Source organism: Arvicola amphibius, chromosome 5 (genome assembly GCF_903992535.2).
Source record: "Arvicola amphibius chromosome 5, mArvAmp1.2, whole genome shotgun sequence".
Taxonomy (NCBI): domain Eukaryota; kingdom Metazoa; phylum Chordata; class Mammalia; order Rodentia; family Cricetidae; genus Arvicola; species Arvicola amphibius.
The window spans coordinates 9,939,487-9,959,266 of record NC_052051.1 but is presented as its reverse complement, the minus strand read 5'-3'; the positions used below and the strand labels follow the sequence as shown (position 1 = coordinate 9,959,266).

General features: G+C 47.5%; 1 protein-coding gene across 4 annotated transcripts in view; it reads right to left on the bottom strand.

Moving 5' to 3' along the window:
* Atp9a (ATPase phospholipid transporting 9A (putative)) overlaps positions 1-19,780 on the bottom strand; it is a 110,272-nt gene that overhangs the window by 79,450 nt on the left and 11,042 nt on the right. For 3 of the 4 annotated variants that reach the window (XM_038330835.2, XM_038330833.2, XM_038330834.2), the window contains exon 2: positions 1,304-1,448. In XM_038330835.2, the coding sequence (XP_038186763.1) occupies positions 1,304-1,448 (145 nt within the window). Of the gene's footprint in view, positions 1-1,303; positions 1,449-9,684; positions 9,818-19,780 lie in introns of those variants that run through there. The other variant, XM_038330836.2, reaches the window with a different exon arrangement.

Sequence of the window (19,780 nt, the reverse complement as noted above, 5' to 3'; positions counted from 1 at the left end):
CTACCAACAACTAATAGCTGCTGGGGAGGGGCAGAGGCTTTCTTCAGGGGGCACAGCCACTAGTCACCTCCAACGCGCCTATAAATAACGCTAATAAATTCAATGAGTCACCAAGGGAGAAAAGGCCTGAAAGTGGAAGGGGGCTACCTGGGAAGAGTACGAGATCAGTGGGAAGGAGAGAGGGGCAACAGAGAAAGGGTTAGGAGTTGACTATGGTGAAAATACATGATACACATGCATGAGATCCGTTACTGTGTATAACACATGCTAACTAAAAACAATGCAGCAGGGCATGGTGGCACACATCTTTGCTGCCAGCACCAGGGAAGCAGAGACCTACGTGAGTTTGAGGCCAGTTTGGGTCTACATTGAGAGTTTCAGGTCAGCTAGACAATATAGCAAGCATGGTCACTCTTCCTCCTTCCTGAACAGGGCTTGGCTACTGCTTGCCCTAAAGCATCTGCGGTGTTCATCCATGGGAGGAATGTGAGCATGGCTTCCAGTTCATGCATGATCAAAGGAAAGCCTTAGGGCTCTCTACAAACATGTGTGGGCATGTGTTTACATGCTGCTATGCATGTGCACATGTGTGTGAGTGTACATGGGGGCTGGGGGCCAATGCTGCTGTCTCTTCACTCACTCCCTACCTTTGTTTCGAGGAGGGTCTCTCACTGACCTTGTAGCTCACTGACTTGGAGACAAGCTAGCCAGTGAGCCCAGGAGTCCCCAGCTCTGCTCCCTGAATGCTGGGGTTACAGCTGTGTGTCACCATGTCCAGGTTTATGTGAGTGCTAGGGATCCCAACTCAGGTCCTTCTGTTTGCACCATGTACTGTTCCAAATGAGCCATTCCCCCATCCTCCTGAAACATTTATTAGAGAAAAATCTAAATTCCTTCTCGAGATAATAGGCTGGAACTTTCTCTCTGTCCTTCCAGTCTCCAACCTTCCAGGGCTCAGTCCCCTACACTGCAGTGGCATCCTGAGCCTAGTCCCCTACACTGTGGTGGCACAGGGTAACAATTTAAGCACCACTGATAATCACTGTTTTGGCATTTTGACTATAATAAGTTTCCAAAATACCCAATAAACATGAAGTTATTCTAACAAACAGGGAACAGCATGGCCAGGAAGATGGCGGACACCCCTGCAAGAGCAGTCTTCTTGGCCATAGAAGATAAAGGGTCAGTGGTAAGACAGCAGAGAGGAAACGTCCACAACATCATCCACAGGAGCCACGGTCTGCTAAGGCTAGAACCACAGCACAAACTCATGGTGGGGAAAGAAAATAGCAGCTGCACATACCCCGGGAAGAAAGGTGAAGAAATTGTACTTCTGGTTGTTGATGACATTTCGAGGGTATCGCTGGTCCCTCTTCTCCGGGTGTCCCAACCAGACAGTACGGGGCCTGGGCTCCCCTCCACCGCAGCATCTCAGCCACTCACAGCACCTACGGGAAAGATAAGTCCACAAAATCAGGGCCACGCCCACATTCTATCAAGGCCACACCCATGTTATCAAGGCCATACTCACATCTAAGCCACACTCACATCATCAAGACTCTACCCACACATCTAGTCATGCCCACAAGTGCCCGTGAGAGTCACACCATCACAGCCACACCCACACCCGTCCACTCGCCTCATAATGCTTCTTCTTTATAGGGTCCTGGCCAGGGCAGGGCTACAGCCACCCAACCTAGGATAACAACCACCTTCCAGTGACCTAAGATGCAGTGGTCCAAAGAGAAGGTGCTGTATCCCTTTGATAGTTACTGGGGAAGATTCAGGATCACCACAGAAACAAGCCCCTGGACGTGTCCATGAGGGAGTTTCTAGATGGGGTGAATGAAAGTGGGAAGAACCACCCTAAATGTGGGCGGCCCCAGGAGTGGCATGTGGGCAGCCCCATCATAGGCTCCCAAACTGAACAGAAAGGAGAGATCCTGCTGGACACCAGCACTCGCTGGTCTCTGCATCCTGACTGCGGACACAGTGTGACCAGCTGCCTCACGCCGGTGGCAATGGCTTCCCCACCTTGATGGACTATAAACTGAACACAAAGCCTTCCTCGCCAAGCAGCTTTGTTAGGTATTTAATCACACCATCCAGAAACATAACTAATGCAATCCCAAAACTATTTCAAAAAAGCATTCATTGAAAAATAAAAAAATATTTAAGCTAAGAAACTTTATATACTTCAAGAAGAATTATTATGGTTTTTGTACATTTTACAGATAGGAGCAGGGGGTGCAGAATGAAGACCATAAGCCAAGATAATGAGCAATAACCAGCTCTGATCTTGACCTGAGGGTCCCTGCTCCATCACGACTATTACATATAAAGAACAGTGGGGGATCTTCTCCCCATGCCAATTATTCTCTTTTTAGTAAACATTAAAGGCACAAGGCGGAAAGGCCATGTCTGTGGACCTAGAGAACCTGGAGATGGGCCAGTGGCTGGCTGCAAGAGCAAGGCCCAGAGAGCCACTCCCTCCCCAGCTCTTCCCAAAGCACTGGTCATTGGCACCAACCCTCCAGCACCCTGATCCTGGCTCCCAGTCACCTCACACAAGCCAAGGAACACGAGGGGCTCTACCATCAGCACAGTAAAGCCACTGTGAGAAGCCACTTCATGAGAGCTTGTAAACGGGACCTGAGCATCACAAGCCCCCTAAGGCTACAGTAAAAGCCCCACATCCACGTTTGGGATGCTCACTCCATGCTCCTGTATGCACAGGCTGGGAGGAGGAAATTTCCAGACTGCCAGCCCCTGCGATATCACCAAGCAAAGTGAAACCAGCCAGATACAGCTACTGTGACTCACATGATGCCCGGTCTGCCGCGGACCCTCCTTTTCCCCTTCCTCCTGCAGGTCGGGTGTGAGTGGGATGCTCTGGGGTCAGAGCTAAGCCCATGGGGTCCATGTGTAGCAGGACCCCAAAGCAGAGCCAGCCGGCCAACTGCCTGCTCAGAAGCTCAAAATTTCCATGATGAAACACAATGCTCTTTCTTAAAAATAGCATCCTCATTCCAGTAAACTCAGCTGGGTGGAGCATGCTGGGATACAGACAGGTGCCACAGCCAGTAACCGCCGCAAGCCACTAGGTTGTTCTAGGGCCAGAAGCCATACAAGCAGCCCTGGGGACTCCACATTCTTCACACGCCTGCTCACAGGGACAGTCACCATGCTGGCCATGAGGGGCATGAGCTGAAGCTGTGTTACCTGAGTGCTAGAAGCAAGGCAAGAGGAGACCAGGGAGCCGGAGAGACGGACGGGGGAGGGAGGAGATTCTGCTCACAGACAGCAGACCATGTCATGTGTAGAACGTTCCTGGTAATTCTCCCTCTCCCACAATCCTTCGTATTGTATCTAAGAGCTGGTGAGGTGGCTAAGAGAGCGAAAGCATTTTCTACACGGTGACCTCAGTTCAATTCCCAGAGCCCACAGAGAGCTTCCTCCTGAGAGCGGCCCTCAGACCTCCACATTCGGGCCACACTCATACAAACAAATAACAAAATAAACAGATAAATCAGTAGAAAACTTTGTGTGCCGCAGAATCTAACGGGAGATGGAAACAAAAGAACCATAGTTTATTGTTCCTACAAGTTTTGTGTTTTTTGTTTTGTTTACAAAAAGTTCCACATATTAAATAATTAGGTTGTTATTCCTTAGTAACCTGTAGGGGTGTGTGTGTGTGTGTGTGTGTGTGTATACACGTGTGCAGGCACAAAGACCCAGGATGTTCACCACAGCATTCAAAGTGTAAGCCAAACACCAGAAGCAAAGTCAACCATTCCTCACCAGGAAAGTGGTTCGGTTTCCAGAAATTACCCATAAAGTAGACTTCCCAACTGTATGGAGAGCTTCAACACAAGATGATTCCACTGTCAATTTGTGCTAAAAGACAAAGTACTACAGCTGGGAGATGGATAGTCCAGCCAGCACAGTGCCTGCCTTGTAAGCACGCAGACCTGAGCTCAATCCCCAGCGCTCACATAAAAGGCCAGAGATGGCCGTTCACTCCTCTCGGCTTCCTGACTGAGGATGCAATGTTTCCGTTACCACGACAGGGCTGCACCATCGAACCAGCAGAATAAACCCTTCCTTCCTTAAAAAAATCAAGCATGACAGCATGCTCATAATCCATGACAGCATTGGGGCAGCAGAGACAGGTGGATTCCTGGGGCTTCCCAACCAGCCAGCCTAACTTACTCTCCAAGTTCCAGGCAAGGGAAAGACTTGGACTCCCTTCATCGTGTTTCTCAACTTTGTGTCGGCATTGGCTAGAAGACTAAGGGCTTTGTTTTGTTTTTCCAGTTAAATTCGTTACAGTAAGGACCCACCCACTGAGGAAGCCCACCCAATACAAAGTACCAATGCAGCCCAGACTGCCACACTTGTAACCCAACACACAGAAGACCACACGAGCATAGCATGTTCAAGGTCGGTCTGAGTTTAGGCAAGACCCTTTGTCTTTAAAAAAAAAAAAAAAGTCACATTCCAGGTCCTGAACATTATCAAACTCTAGAACAAGATCCTGAACTTTTCCTTCACAGCCCCACTACCAAATATGTCCCCAGGAAGACACAAACAAGGTCTATCCCTCCTCCTATGGCCCCATCACAAATCAAAATAAGATTCACCCGAGTTCACTCTGGGAAACCAGGGTGCTTACAGAGCACAGGGGAAGGGTTCTGACAGGAACGTGGGTGGTCCCAAGGCAGGCAAAGAGAATGGTCTGTGTCCAGCATGGATGATGTATTCCCCTACCTCAGTAGATCTTTCCAGCCTAGACATACTCCAGCCTCTCCCCAAGAGGCCAAGTCCAACTGGGGCAAAACTGCATAAAATGGCTAGATACTCAGGACCCTCCTGCTATGAGGAAAAGTCAAACAGCCAAACTGCCGGACAGTGACAGACACTTCCAGGCGTGGCTGTTCTGAAGGCAACAGCAGCTGTTCTGCCTCAAGGACCTGATTCTACAGCATTAGGCACAAGGTAAATTAAGGGCCCAGCATTATCTGAGCAAGGGACAATTAATGTCAAGTCCAACCCCAGTTAATCGATTGCTTGTCCTGTCACTCAGTCAGTTCCCATGAGCATAAGCTACAGACTTTCAACACATCGGTTTGTGTTTCAGGTCAGGTTGTTTGCCGAGCACTTGGGGAGAATGAGGCAAGCTGTCCTGGTTCTTTATCATGGTTCGAGCACATGCCACCCTAAGGACTCATAAGCAGAGCCACAGCTACTGAATAATACAACCGAGTTCCGGGGCAGGAAACTGAGCAACCGTGCCCCAGGCTGGGTGCGCTTCTCCTCTCACAGGACCAATGAGGAACCCATATGCCGTGGAACCAGTGAATTCACTGGGCTTACGAGCATAGATGGCAGCTAATTCCAGGGGTGTGGGTAACCCCAAAGCAGCTGCACCTGAGAAGCCACCCCAGCATGGACGCTACCTTCCTCATAGCTGCAAGGATGGAGTGGTCCTCAGTTATCCATCTATAGTCTAGATACTCTAGCACCTCTCCAGATTATGAGGCCACATATGTTTGGGACAAACTGCGTTAACACTGGCAGGAGGTGGAGGAAGCGACTCTTGGGTGAGAGCCCAATGGCATTGCCCATCTCTGCCTTCTAGGAGGAAACATCAATATTAATGACCCAATCGCAGGGTCTCCAGCAATCAGCTACAGCTGCTCTGACCATGAGGGCAGCTGTGATGCCTGGAGGAGGAGCTCTGGAACAGGACACGCGCTGACATGCGAGAGAACCCCAGCACCTGAGGAGACTGAGGCAGAAGGACTGTGAGACCAAAGGTATCCTGGGCTAACTGGTGAGATCAAGCTCAAAAAATTAAAAGTAGAATAAACAAACACCACAGCAATGATGTGACCATGCACGGCAGTGATGTGACCGCGCACGGCAGTGATGTGACCGCGCACGGCAGTGATGTGACCGCGCACGGCAGTGATGTGACCGCGCACGGCAGTGATGTGACCGCGCACGGCAGTGATGTGACCGCGCACGGCAGTGATGTGACCGCGCACGGCAGTGATGTGACCGTGCACGGCAGTGATGTAACTGTGCACAGAAGTGCAGTCCAGGCAGATGAAACAATAAGGCAAAGATCGAGAGGAAAGAAACAGGCAGGCCATGAAGCAATCAGAAGACTGGTTCAGATGAAATAGTCTACCATGATGGCACAGGAAAGATGAGGTCAGAGGAGGAGGGAGGATAGGATAGGATAGGATAGGATAGGAGGGGGAAAGGAGGAAGGAGAAGGAGGGAGGAGGAAGGAGGAGAGAAGGAGGAAAAGGAAAAAGGGGGAGGAGGAAGGAAAAGAAAGGAGTGAGGAAGGAGAAGGAAGGATTTACTATGTAGACCAGGCTGGCCTTGAACTAACAGAAATCCCCCTGCCTCTGCCTCCTGAGTATCTGGACTAAAGCTCTGCACTACCAGGTCTGACTATGGGAAGTCTTTCTTCCTGAGACTTATGTTACGAGTGTGCATGTTCTGTTTGTCTACATATGTAAAAGCACTGTGTGTGTGTGTGTGTGTGTGTGTGTGTACCTGATGCCAGCAGAAGCCAGAGAGAGCCCTGGATCCCTTAGAAGGAGGGTTACAAGTGGTTGTGAACTGTTGTGTGGTTGCTGGGAATCAAACTCAGGCCCTCCTCAAGAGCAACCAGTGCTCTAAACCTCTGAGCCTTCCTTCCCTCCATGCCGAATATCTTTTAACTGTGCTTCACGATTGAAAAAAAACAAAACAACTTTTTAATAAAACAACTTTGTCATTTTCTGAAAACAGCTTTTCAACCAAATTAAAATGTAAAGCCAGTGACCAGCAAGACAGCTCAGCAGGTAAAAGCAGCATTTGAAGCTGAAGCTGAAAACCTTGGAAGCCTCCGGGGAGGAAGGACTGATTCCCAAAGGTGGGGCTCCAGCCTGCACATGCACACCATGGCACAAGCATCATTATCAGCATAATGGTAAAATTTAGGGGCTAGAGAAATGGTCCAACTGTTAGGAGTGTGTGCCTTTCTCACAGAAGACCCAAGTTCTCAAGCTCCAGGGGATCACTGCCTTTTTCTGGCCTCCTCCTGAATCAGTTGTCTCTTTCTCTTCCTTCCTCCCTCCATCACACACACGCACGAGACCTACTTAAAAAATAAAGCTGGGCCAGGTGTGGTGGCACACACCTTTAATCCCAGCACTCGAGAGGCAGAGACAGGTAGATCTCTGTAAGTTTGAGGCCAGCCTGGTCTACAGAGCGAGTTTCAGAACAGAATCCAAAGCTACAAAGAAACTCTGTCTTGAAAACCCAAAAAGAATAAAAGCTGAGCCAGGCAGGGTAGTGCACATCTTTAATCCCAGCACTTGGGAGGCAGAGGCAAAAGCATCTCTGAGTTTGAGGCCAGACTGGTCTACACAGCAGGTTCCAGGCCAGTCAAGGCTACATAGAGACCTTGTCATAAAACAAAAGGACATCCTGCTGTGGGACTGGGGGTGTGGCCCAATGGCAGAGCACCGTCCCAGTGTATGCAAGACAGGAGTTCAAAGCTCAGAACAGCAAGGAAACTGTATTTGCACCTATATATTTTTTTATATGTATATGCAAAAATATATGTGCTTTTTAGCAAATGATCACAGTGTTTTCTAAAATAACACAGAGTAACTAACGAGGGCTGATAGGAACATTAACTACAGTGCACACACACGCCTGAACATCTGTGTGAATTCGCGGCTAGTAAATATTTATCATATAAAAATAAGTGATTTATTTTAAAAATTAATTAATTTAAAAAATAATTAAGAAGCTGGGGGTATCTCAGAGGCAGAGCTCTTGCCTGGCATGTATGGGTTTCTAGGTTCTGTTCTTTTTTTTTCCAGAGTGAGGCTGGATATTTATTTAGTGGATTATGGAGGGGAAAGGGAGAAGGGGAGAAGAACGGGGGGGGGGTGGGGGGGGACAGTGAGAAGGGGGAAGGGGAGAAGTGGAGAGAGACAGAAGTTGCATCTTCAAGAGGGAGACGAAAAAGGGCTAGGTTCTGTTCTTAACATTGCAAAATAAATCTCACCATAGGCTCCCAGTCATTCACTCCCACCATGACAGGTACCAAGTACGTCTGTCCCGTCTGTGTTGATGATTAACTTGCCCCGGGCATTGAGTAGTCCCTCCTGCCTGTACTCCCCCCTTGATCTAGGCCTTTTGGTCATAGGTTGTATACCGCCCACAACCAGTACTAGGCACAGCGGAAACCTAGGAAGTGCCAGCAACAAGCCGTGTGGTGGTGGCGCACGCCTTTAATCCCAGCACTCGGGAGGCAGAGGCAGGTGGATCTCTGTGAGTTCGAGGCCAGTCTGGTCTACAAGAGCTAGTTCCAGGACAGGCTCCAAAGCCACAAAGAAACCGTCTCAAAAAAAATAAACAAACAACAACAACAACAACAAAAAGAAAGTGCCAGCAACAGCCAAGGGTGGCAGAGCAAGCCTGTGTCCCAGCAGGTGGGCAGGAGAGGCAGGAGGATCAAGAGTTCAAGGCTGGTCTAGGCTACACAGTAAATCCAAGGCAGCCTAGGCAACACAGTAAGTTCAAGCCTAGTCAAGGCTACACAAAACCCTGCCTCAAAACAAAACAACAAAAAAGAAATCCATTTACCGTGGACACCAAAGCCGTCAATAAAAACACAGTCTAAACCGGGCGGTGGTGGCACACGTCAGGCCAGCGTAGTCTACAGAGTGAATTCCAGGACAGCCAAGGCTACACAGAAAAATCGTATCTAAAAAAAAACATTTTAAAAAACATAGTCTATAAATTTAGAATATGCACGCTCCATGCATACTGATGAACCCTCCAGCCTCTGAGCACCATACACAGCTTCCAGCCACCCCTTCTTGCCCATGAGAAACTATTTCCCATAAAATCTAAAATGGGAAGGACAAAGATAGGCTAGGTCCAGAGTTTTGCCATGCCACCCCACTTCAAAGTGCCACCTCCCAGCTCCCAGACTGGCAGCTCTAGAAGGAACCTAAGGATGGGACAGGGCACACACCAGGCTCCCCGCAGAGGTCCTGACCCACTAGTGCCCACCTCCCCCACAGTAATTAACACTACTATATATCCACGGTGCCAAGTGTCAAGGTCCACGGATGACACACACAGTCACCCATTCTTTCTTCACAGCTATGAGCAGCTGCTTATAATACCAGTCCAGGAAGGCTGAGGCAGGAGGATCACTGCACGTTCATGGGGAAATCATGTCTCAAAAACACACAGAACAGCCAGTGTGGTGACACAAGCCTTTAATCCTAAAACCCAGGAGGCAGAGGCAGGGGGATCTCTGTGAGTTCCAGGCCAGCTAGAGCTACATGATAATAGTGAGACCAAGTCTCAGAAAACCAAGCGGGCTAGAGAGAGGCTCGCGCTGTTGTTAGGGACCAGAGCTCAGTAACTAGCAGCAGCATTGTCAGACTGTTCCAGCCTTCTGCAGCTCCAGTCTCTCGGGATCTAACACACTCTTCTGACCTCCCTGGACACCAGGCATGCAGTACACACGCGTACATGAAGGAGAAACACTCACATGCAAATAAAAACAAGTATCCTTTTTTTTCTGTAAAATAAAAATCCAAACAACGAAGTCCTAAAGGTGTAAACTCAGCCATTTCTCAGAGAGGCACTCACTTGTTCCAGGTCATGGTATAAACAGTGTGATCCAAACCTGAACCACAGTCTTGTTTGAAAGCGTGGTCTCTGAAGACAGCTGGGCCTTGGGAAATGGCCACCTCACAATGAACTTTCCTCCTCCTGCTGCTGCTCCCATGGAGACCAGCAGCAAGCCACAGTCACAACGCTGCTGTGCCATGGGCGGGACCCTGGCACAGAGAAACCTTCGCAAGGCCATAGGAAAGGTTGCCCAAGCCCTGCACAGTCAGGTGGTAGTGCATGCATGCCCATAACCCCAGCACTAAGGAGGTTGAGGCAGGAAGATCAGAGTTCAAGGTCATCTTTGGCTGCACGCTACTTTCCAAAACAGTATAAAGGCCACAGAAATGCTGTGCCTAATCCCAGGGAGGCTGCACCCAGGAGTCAGGTCAGACAGGACTTGGGCATAAAACCAGTTTAGTGTGCAGGCACCTTCAGCAGGCAGAAGGCTATCACTGGCGCTGCCAGGGATGCTGGCCCGTCTTCCAACTATGCTACAATCTCCCCTTCCAGGCAAGCCAGACATAACCACACTCAGTCCTTTTATCCACACCAGCTTGTGGTGACAAACTGTCACCCATACCTCCATCCCTGATGGAGACTTTAGAACCAGCCTGGGCTACAGAGTGGAGCCCTATCTCAAAAAGATCAGACAAAGCTTGGTTGTACTCATTCAACAAACACATATGAACGGTCAGTCGGTCAGGCTCCTAAGGTCAACCTGCCCCAATTTAAGGACACCCAACAGGTCTACAGAGCACTCACATCAATGGCAGCTGAAGAACAGTTAGGACTTGGGTCCTAACCCTCAAACACGGGGAAATTCAAGCTTTTGCAGAACCTTCCAGAAACCCACATAAAATATGGACAGATCCCCTTGTCCAAAGACAAGGTTCTCTGAGATGGATTAGCAAGTAGAGGCATTTCCACGAAGCCTGACACTTGTGCAGTCCCAGAACCCATGTAGGTAGAAGGAGAGAACCAGTACCACAAAGCTGCCCCCTGACCTCCACATGAGCACTGTGGTACACATCCCCTCTGCTTCCACAACAACAATAATAAAATTTTTGTCTATTTATTTAGATAAGGTCTCACTATGAAGTCTGGATTGGCCTTGAACTCAGAGATCTGCCTGCCTCTGTCTTCCGAGTACCAGGATTAAAGGCATGTACCACCACACCTAACATATTTAATACATACATACATACATACATACATACATACATACATAGTCTGTTTTCGAAACAGGGTTTCTCTGTAGCTTTGGAGCCTATCCTGGAACTTGCTTTGTAGACCAGGTTAGCCTGGAACTTACAGAGATCCACCTGCCTCTGCCTCCCGAGTGCTGGGATTAAAGACATGCACCACTGTTGTAGGAAGGCCACTTGTTTGTTCCTGGCTGCTCAGTCCTGAAATAACCACACAGAAACTGTATTATTTAAATCACTGCTTGGCCCATTAGCTTTAGCTTCTTATTGGCTAACTCCTACAACTTTATTTAACCCTTTTATATTCATCTGTGCATCGCCACGTGGTAGGCAAGGTTCTGGTATGTCTGTTCCTAGCAGTGGCTACATGGCGTCTCTCTGACTCGGCCTTCCTTCTCCCAGAATTCAGTTTAGTTTCTCCCCGCCCCCCACACAGCTCTACTCTACCCTATCACAGGCCAAGGTAGATTCTTTATTCATTAATGGTAATCACAGCATAGAGGGGAATCCCACATCATACCACCACCACCAGGTTCATATATTTGTTTTTTTTTTTAATTTAAAAAATATATAAAGGATGCCAGGCAGTGGTGGCAGCCCTTAAATCCCAGCACTCACGAGGCAGAGGCAGGCAGATCTCTGTGCGTTCAAGGCCAGCCTGGTCTCCAGAATGAGTTCCAGGACAGTCAGGGATACACACAGAGAAATCCCTGTCTCAGAAAAACAAAAACAACAACAAAAATACATAAAGGAAAGTTTATCAAGATATCTTCAACATAACAACTATAATTTACAACTCAGCAGTGGTGGCGCAGCCTTTAATCCCAGTACTCAGGAGGCAGACAAAGGCAGACCTCTGAGTTCAAAGCCACCCTGTCTACAGGGCAAGTTCCAGGACAGTCAGGGATACAGAGAGAAACCCTGTCTCAAACAAACAAAAACTATAACTTACAACCGTAAACACGAGTTGCAATAATAAACACACTGACTAGCCATTCCCTAAAGACTCCCTCTGGAGGGAGACAACAGCACTGGCAGTGGTGACTGAGGCACAGCCTCGGCTCACAGCTGCCACAAGTCCAGTCCTCCACAGAACACACGCGTGCACTCACAGATTTTTTTTTTAAAGGCTGAGCTTTATACATCTCTAGTGAGCTGGCGCACTGGCATGGCATATGCAAAAGCCCTGGATTCTGACCCGAGCACCTCACAGTGATAATAATAATTTAGCCACAACATCACTAACTTTTCCATAACAGAAATTATCACTTTAATGCTAGAAAAAAAAAAAGAGTTACTATTTAAAAATCCCACTGGGAGGCTATGAGGTGACCCATAGCTGTAACCTAAGAACCTGTGAGATGAGGACAAGGTGAGGCCAACCTGGGCTCCATGAAGCCCTGTCTTAAAGCACACACCCTACTGGGGTCATGGAGTTGGGGGTTCTCAGTACAGTTCTGGGGTATGTGGGTCTTCAAGGTCCCACAGCTCCTCTGTGGCTTCACCACGCAGGGCTCTCTCTTATCAAGGCCCTGGTCCCACAGACTCTCTTCCTAGCACCCACTGCTACTCAGGAGGGACATCTCTTACTATGTCAGCACTGGGTAAGGACTGCTGGCAATCTCGGTTATGCCACAGCTGTGAAACCACAGCTGGGATGGGGGTGTCCCATGGGGGCAGCTCAGCCATCAGGCAGGTGTGGGCTCAGTCTGCGATCCGTGACACAGGCCTCTGAGAAGATTGTGGCAACCTGCCTGTATGCCTGGAAGAGAGGGCTATAGAATGGGGGTGGGGTGGAGGGTAGGGAAATAAGAAAGAAAGGAAAGGGAGAGAGGAGAAAGGGAAGCCTGGGCGGCTGGCTGCAGGACACAGCGCCGGGAGACCTCAGGCTGGTTCTCTGAGCTCTGCAAGCCTCGTTTTCCTGGGGCACCAAGCAGCAGGACCACATACATGTGAGTCCCTGGACAAGCCTTACAGGCAACCTAGGATTGGGGCGCCAGCACCAAGATGCCAAGTCCATCCTGGGCTTCCCCAGCCACGGGATGTGTCCCAGTGTACACAAGCTGCTGCCTCCAGGAGCCTGCCTCTGGTGTCCCCAGCGCTGGTGCTGGCAGCCATGGAATCGGTGCGCAGTAAATATTTACGGAGTGCATGAATGCATGAGTCACAGGACTATTTTCAGTCCTAGTGCTATGCTATAAATTTCAGTTGGCTTTCGGGTGAATGTGCAGAAGGAATAGACTGGAACACCTTGGCTGGTCTTCTGTGAGATGACATACAGAGTCAGGGAGTGTCACTGGGCTGGGCTGCCTTTCCTTCTCCTCAACACTTCCCCCATTTTGTCTCGGCTGTCACTGTGCTTTGGACCACAGAGTTCAGAACCAAAGCTGCAACCAACCTGGGAAAATGCAAAATTCTGCTTCCAAAATCCAGAATCACCAGCATTTTGTTTCTTTTGTTTGCTTTTCTTTTCTGCTCCTGGGGCTGAAACTCAAGCTTGGTTCTTGGCTAAGCACATGCTCTACCACTGAGCCACGCCCGCAGCCTCTACAATGCCGTTTCAAATGTTATTTGTGCCAGGCATGATGCATGTACATAACCCCAGTCATGTGAGGCAGAAGCAGGAGGACTGCTGTAAGTTTGAGGCCAGCCAGGGCTACGCAGTGAGACACTGTCTTAAAAGCAAAGAAAAAAAAGACATTTGCTGCAGGGTATGGTGGTTCATGTCTGTAATCTCCAATACTCTGGAGGCTGAGACAAGAAGATTACCATAATTTCAAGTCCAGCCTGGGAAATGGAATAAGACCCTGTCTTATAATTGGACCTGAAATGTGGCCTCATCACCAGCCACCATGGGCAGCCCCTGCCGCCCATCTCTCTCTACTTCAATCTTACTGTGTTTGTTGCTATTGTTATCTGAGTTTGGGGCGTTTATTTGCTTGTAATATTGGACTCCAGCCCCTCCCACATACTAGGGAAGCAAGTGCTACCCCAATACTCCTCTGTGTATGAAGAGGCATGTATGCAGAATGTGGTATGAATATGTTTGCTGCTGTTTTGTTCCTGAAACAGGGTCTTACTATGTAAACTTGGCTGGCCTTAAACTCATAGAGATCAACTGCTTCTACTTCCCAAGTGCTGATATTATGACTGTTTTGTCTGTTTTTGTTTTTTGAGACAGGGTTTTTCTGTGTGGCCGTGTCTGTCTTGGAACTCTGTAGACTAGACTGGCCTTGAGCTCGGAGATCCACCTGCTTCTGCCTCCACAGCGCTGGGATCACAGGTGTGTGCCACTACTACCCAGCTATTTTTTGTTTTTGTTTTTTTTTTTTTTAATTTACAGACTGAGCCAAGCATGGTCGCACACACCTTTAATCCCAGCACTTGGGAGACAGAGGCAGACGCATCTCTGTGAGTTTGAGGCCAGCCTGGTCTACAAGGCAAGTTTCAGGACAGCTAGGGCTATACAAAAAAAAAAAAAAAAAAAAAAAAAAAAAAAAAAAAAAAAAAAAAAAAAAAAAACCTGTCTCAAAGCAAAACAAAACAAAATTTAAAGATTAATTGTATAAAAGCTCAAGTATGCCATGTGGTGGTGGAACAGGCAGGTGATATCTCTGAATCTGAGGCCAGCCTGATTTACAAAGTGAATTACCAGAACAGCTAGGGCTACACAGAGAAAACCTGCCTTGAAAAACAAAATAAAACAAAAACAGAAATCTAAAGTGTATTCCAAGTCAATTATTTCTTTTTAAAAGGGTGAGAATAAGAGCTGAAGAGATGCTCAGTAGTTAAAATCACTGGTTGTTCTTCCAAGTGCTACGGGACAATGGTCCTATACCCTGTAAAGATTTGTCACTTGTATTGTTTTAATAAAACGCTGATTGGTCAGTAGCCAGGCAGGAACTATTGGCGGGGCGACAAGAACAGAATTCTGGGAAGGGGAAAGGCTGAGTTTGGAATCACCAGCCAGACCAAGAGGAAGCAAGATGAGAATGCCTCACTCATAAAGGTACCAAGCCACGTGGCTAACAAAGACAAGAATTATGGTCTAATTTAAGATATAAGAGTTAATAAGAAAGCCTGAGCTAATAGAACAATCAGTTTATAATTAATGTAGGCCTCTGTGTGTTTCTTTGAAAATGAATGACTGCAGCACCAGGAGGGACAAAAACTGCAGTCAACAAAATGGCACCCCACCTTGGGTGCCAATCTGTTGGGGGAGGCTGCTTGTTTGTTTCCCATCCACCCAAACTCCTAAAAGAATCACACAGAAACTATATTATTATTATTTTTTTTTTTTGGTTTTTTTCAAGACAAGGTTTCTCTGTAGCTTTGGTGCCTGTTCTGGAACTAGCTCTTGTAGACCAGGCTGGCCTCGAACTCACAAAGATCCGCCTGCCTCTGCCTCCCGAGTGCTGGAATTAAGGGTGTGCGCCACCACCACCTGGCCTGGAAACTATATTATTTAAATCACTGCTTGGCCAATCACTTAAGCATATTGCTAGCTAGCTCTTATATCTTTGATTAACCCATTTCTATTATTTTATGAGCCTTGTGGCCCACCAGCAAGGTTCCAGCTGGCAGCTTGCATCTTTCCCCTCTGACGGCTACATGGCATCTCTCTGACTCCGCCTCCTTTCTCCCAGCATTCAGTTTAGTTTTCCCCACCTAGCTTTATTCTGTCCTATCACCGGCCAATGCAATTTCTTTATTTATTAACCAATAAAAGCAACACATAGACAGAAGGACTTCCCACATCAAAAACCAGGAATCAGTTTCTAGCACCCACATTGTAGGCAGAGACTGTGCATTCATTTCCCGTCTGCCCAGACACAAATAATCACACAGAAACTATATTAATTACAACACTGTTTGGCCAATAGCTTAGGCATATTTCTAGCTAACTCCTATATCTTGAATTAACCCATTTCTACTAATTTGTGTGCCACTACAAAGCTGTGGCCTCCTGGTAAAGTTCTGGCATGTCGTTCTCCTTCAGCAGCTACATGGTGTCTCTCTGACTCTGCCTACTCTCTATGTCTCTTCCAGCCTGGCTATATTCTGCCCTGCTATTGGCTGAAGTAGCTTTTTATTAACCAATGGTAGTAAAACATATTCATAGCGTACAGAGGTGAATCCCACATCACCACATGATGGCTTATAACTGTCTATAACTTCATTTCCAAGGGGATCTGCCTTCCTCCTCTGGCCTTGTAAGACATACATGTAAGACACTCAGAACATAAAGTATCTTCATTAATTAAAAAAAATAAAAATCAGGTTGAGAATAAACATTTAAATATTCTATACTTTCTCTTTCATTAGCATAAACATCACTCATGGGGTCCAGATCAATACTAAGTCTGAAAACAGACACCACTTCTGGAGAAGGTGGAGCTGTTGATGTTACCAAGTCAGCCTGGGTGGCAATGAGAGTCTCTAGCCTGAACTGAGGGCATGGCTCAGTCAGAAGAGTGACCCAGCATGCTCGAGGACTTAGGTTCCAACTCCAACACCAGAAAGGTGGCATGGGTCTGTGATTCCTGCACCCAGGAGGTTGATGCAGTATCATCAGAAGTTTATTACTGTTGTGGGGTGATTTTTTATACAGTGAAGATGTGTTGCTCTCAATGGTTTAATAAAGACCTAAATGACCAACAGTTAGGCAAGAAGAGGTTAGATGGAACTTGAAAACAGGGAGAGAGCACTGGGATGAAGACAGGCAGAGTTGCCAGGAGACTCAGAGAGAAACAAGATGAACATGTCAAGCTGAGAAAAGATAAGAAATATGGGTTAAGCTGTAAAAGCTAGTTAGTAGCAAGCCTAAGCAATCAGCTGAGCACTTATATGTAGTAAGCCTCTGTGTGGTTAATTGGGAGCTGGCTGGTGGACAGAAAACTTGTGCTTACACATTACATGTTTTACTTATTTATATTATGTGGGGTGGGGGTAAGGGACACGGTACCATGGAGCATGAGTGGTCAGAGGGCAACCTGAGGAAGCTGGTTCTCTCCACCCGTCATAAGGGTCCTGGGGATCAAACTCAAAACAATCAGGCTTGGCAGCAAGCCCCTTCACCTGCTGAGCCATCTCAGTAGCCCCTGCAACATACTTATAGGAAGCTCTTAAAGCTGGACTGAACTCAGCATCCGTTTAAAATAAAGTTTTATTAATAACAATGAGGTAGAACTTCTGCCAACATTGCAGCTAATAGTTCCTCTGTGACTTTTCTGTGTTGTAAGAAAGGATCGTAAGTTTAGACATTAAATGATAAAAGTGTATTTTGCCCAATTCTGATGGCCATGAATCTAAAATCAAGGTAGCTACCACTTATTTTCCTCTGAGGCCTCTCTCAGAGTTTTGCGGGTGGATGGTTCCCCCTGTTGCACTTCCTGATGCATCCTGTGTCTCCAGCTGGATCTAGGCCACCCTAACCATGCTGCTCTATCTTCATTACACTGTTATGTAGTTATTTGAGGGGTTATGTGTACATGGGCACCTGCTTGTCACAGCAGTCACATGGAAGTCTGTGGTGATATTTTGTTTGTGCTTTAAGATCAGAGAAGCAGGGATGGAGAGATGGCTTAGGTAGGTTAAGAGCATTGCCTGCTCTTCCAAAGGTCCTGAGTTCAATTCCCAGCAACCACATGGTGGCTCACAACCATCTGTAATTGGGTCTGGTGCCCTCTTCTAACCTGCAGGCATACACACAGACAGAATACTGTATACATAATAAATAAATAAATAAATAAATAAATAAATATCTTTAAAAAAAAGATCAGAGAAGCAGAGCAGCCAGCCACTAGTTCTTACCTCTACGAAATCCTCAGAACCAAGGGGGCAAGATCCTGTCTCTAACAATCCTCAGACTGAATGCTGTCTCTAAGAAATCTCAGACTAAATCCTGAGCTCCTGTCTCCTCCCACCTTATATTCCTCTCTCTGCCCAGCCATATCACTCCTGTCTCCACCTAAGAGCCACCATTGCCTGGCTCTGTTTCTCTTTTAGTGACTCAGTCTCTCGTGTCCCAGGGTGACCATGAACTCACAGAGATCTGCCTGCCTCTTGTCTCTTGAGTGCTGGGACTAAAGGCGCCACCACTGCCTGTCCTCTATGGCTAACTAGTGTGGTGCTCCGCACTCTGGTCGTCAGGTAAGCCTATGTGTTAAAACAGAAACAAAATACCACTGCAGAGGGCAGGAGGCAGGACTCCATTCTCTTCTTCACATGAGTCTGGAATTTTTTTGTTTTATTTTGTTTTGTTTTTAGAGACAAGGTTTCTCTGTATATATCTGGCTATCCTGGAACTTACTCTGTTGACCAGGCTGGCCTCAAACTCACAGAGATCTGCCTGCCTCTGCCTCCCTGAGTGCTGGGATTAAAGGTGTGCACCACTACCACCCAACTATGGGTCTGGAATTTAACTCAGATCATCAGATGCCCCTCTATCCACTGACCCATCTCAACAGCTCATGTTTTTATTTTTATATTATCTGTACAAGCTTTATTATGTTTTATCTTAATCACTTCTTTTTGCTTTTTGTGTTTGTTTTTTGGTTTTGGCTTTTTGGTTTCTTGAGACAGGATCTTTCTATATATCCTTGGCCATCTTGGGACTTGCTCAGTAGACCAGGCTGGTCTCAAACTCAGAGATCTGCCTGCTTATGCCTCCCCAGTGCTGGGATTAAAGGAACGAACAGCATTAACCTGGCTGTGGAGATGAAGAATAAAATACAGCCCACTCCACTTCTCGGTACACCCTACTAACAGCTCAACACACCCTGGAGCCAGACCTGTAGTCACACAACTGTCATCCCAGCTACTCAGGAGGCTGAAGCAGAAGGATCACAAGTTCAAAGTCAGCCTCTTCTATAAACTGAACTTAAGGCAAGCCTAGACAATCCAGAGACCCTGTGTTAAAATAAAAATAAGAAGCCTGGGGCCAGGCAGTGGTGGCGCACACCTTTAGTTCCAGTACTTGGGAGACAGAGGCAGGCATATCTCTAAGTTCAGGGAAAGCCTGGTCTATAGAGTGAGTTCCAGAACAGCCAGGGCTACACAGAGAAACCCTGTCTCAAAAAACAAAAACAAAAACAAAAACAAACAAACAAACAAAAAAGACAGAAGAAGAGGCATGGGGGTGTGGTTTATGCGGTTTAGAGGCATAGAGCTGGCCTATGTGTATCAGGTGCTAAATTCAATGCCTAACACTGTAACAACAGAGCAAAATAAAGTTCCTTCCAATTCTAAATTAAAAGGCTGATCTCACTGTGGAAAACAACGGTCCAGATGAGAGTCCACAAGGTTTGATTTGAAGACAGGATGAGGCACTTTAAAAGAACAATAGAAACAGGGCCGGCCACTCAAAGGGAGTGCCTGCTGCATGATCCCGGTAAAACATTGCCCCATTATGGGCCAATTAGCCAAGCCTGGAAACAATGCTGGCCATCACTGTGTAGGGGTGGAGTGGTACCAGCATCCAGGAGGTGGAGCCTGGGATGCTAAAGTGCACTCCTGAGGAAAGGGACCTCGGTACTGCTGAGCATGAGCAAGCAGCAGTCCACCCTGGCCAAGCCTGACTTCATCCATCATCGCCACAACCTGCCCACAGGCCACCTGCTGCCAGACCACCGCTTCCTCCTCAGGGCGAGCAGCCAAGCCTGGTCTCGGAGACAACAGAGAGGATCTGCGTCTAAGTGACCACATTTCTGGCTCTCGGTGGAAGCCTCTCTCCCTGATGCCATCCCTTCCAGTTCCCCCCTCTTAAATCCCTACAATTCTGTTAAGACAGAAATAAAGGCAACATTAAGATTCCCCTCATAGGACTGGAAAGACGGCTCAGCAGTTCAGAGCACTTCCTTCTACCC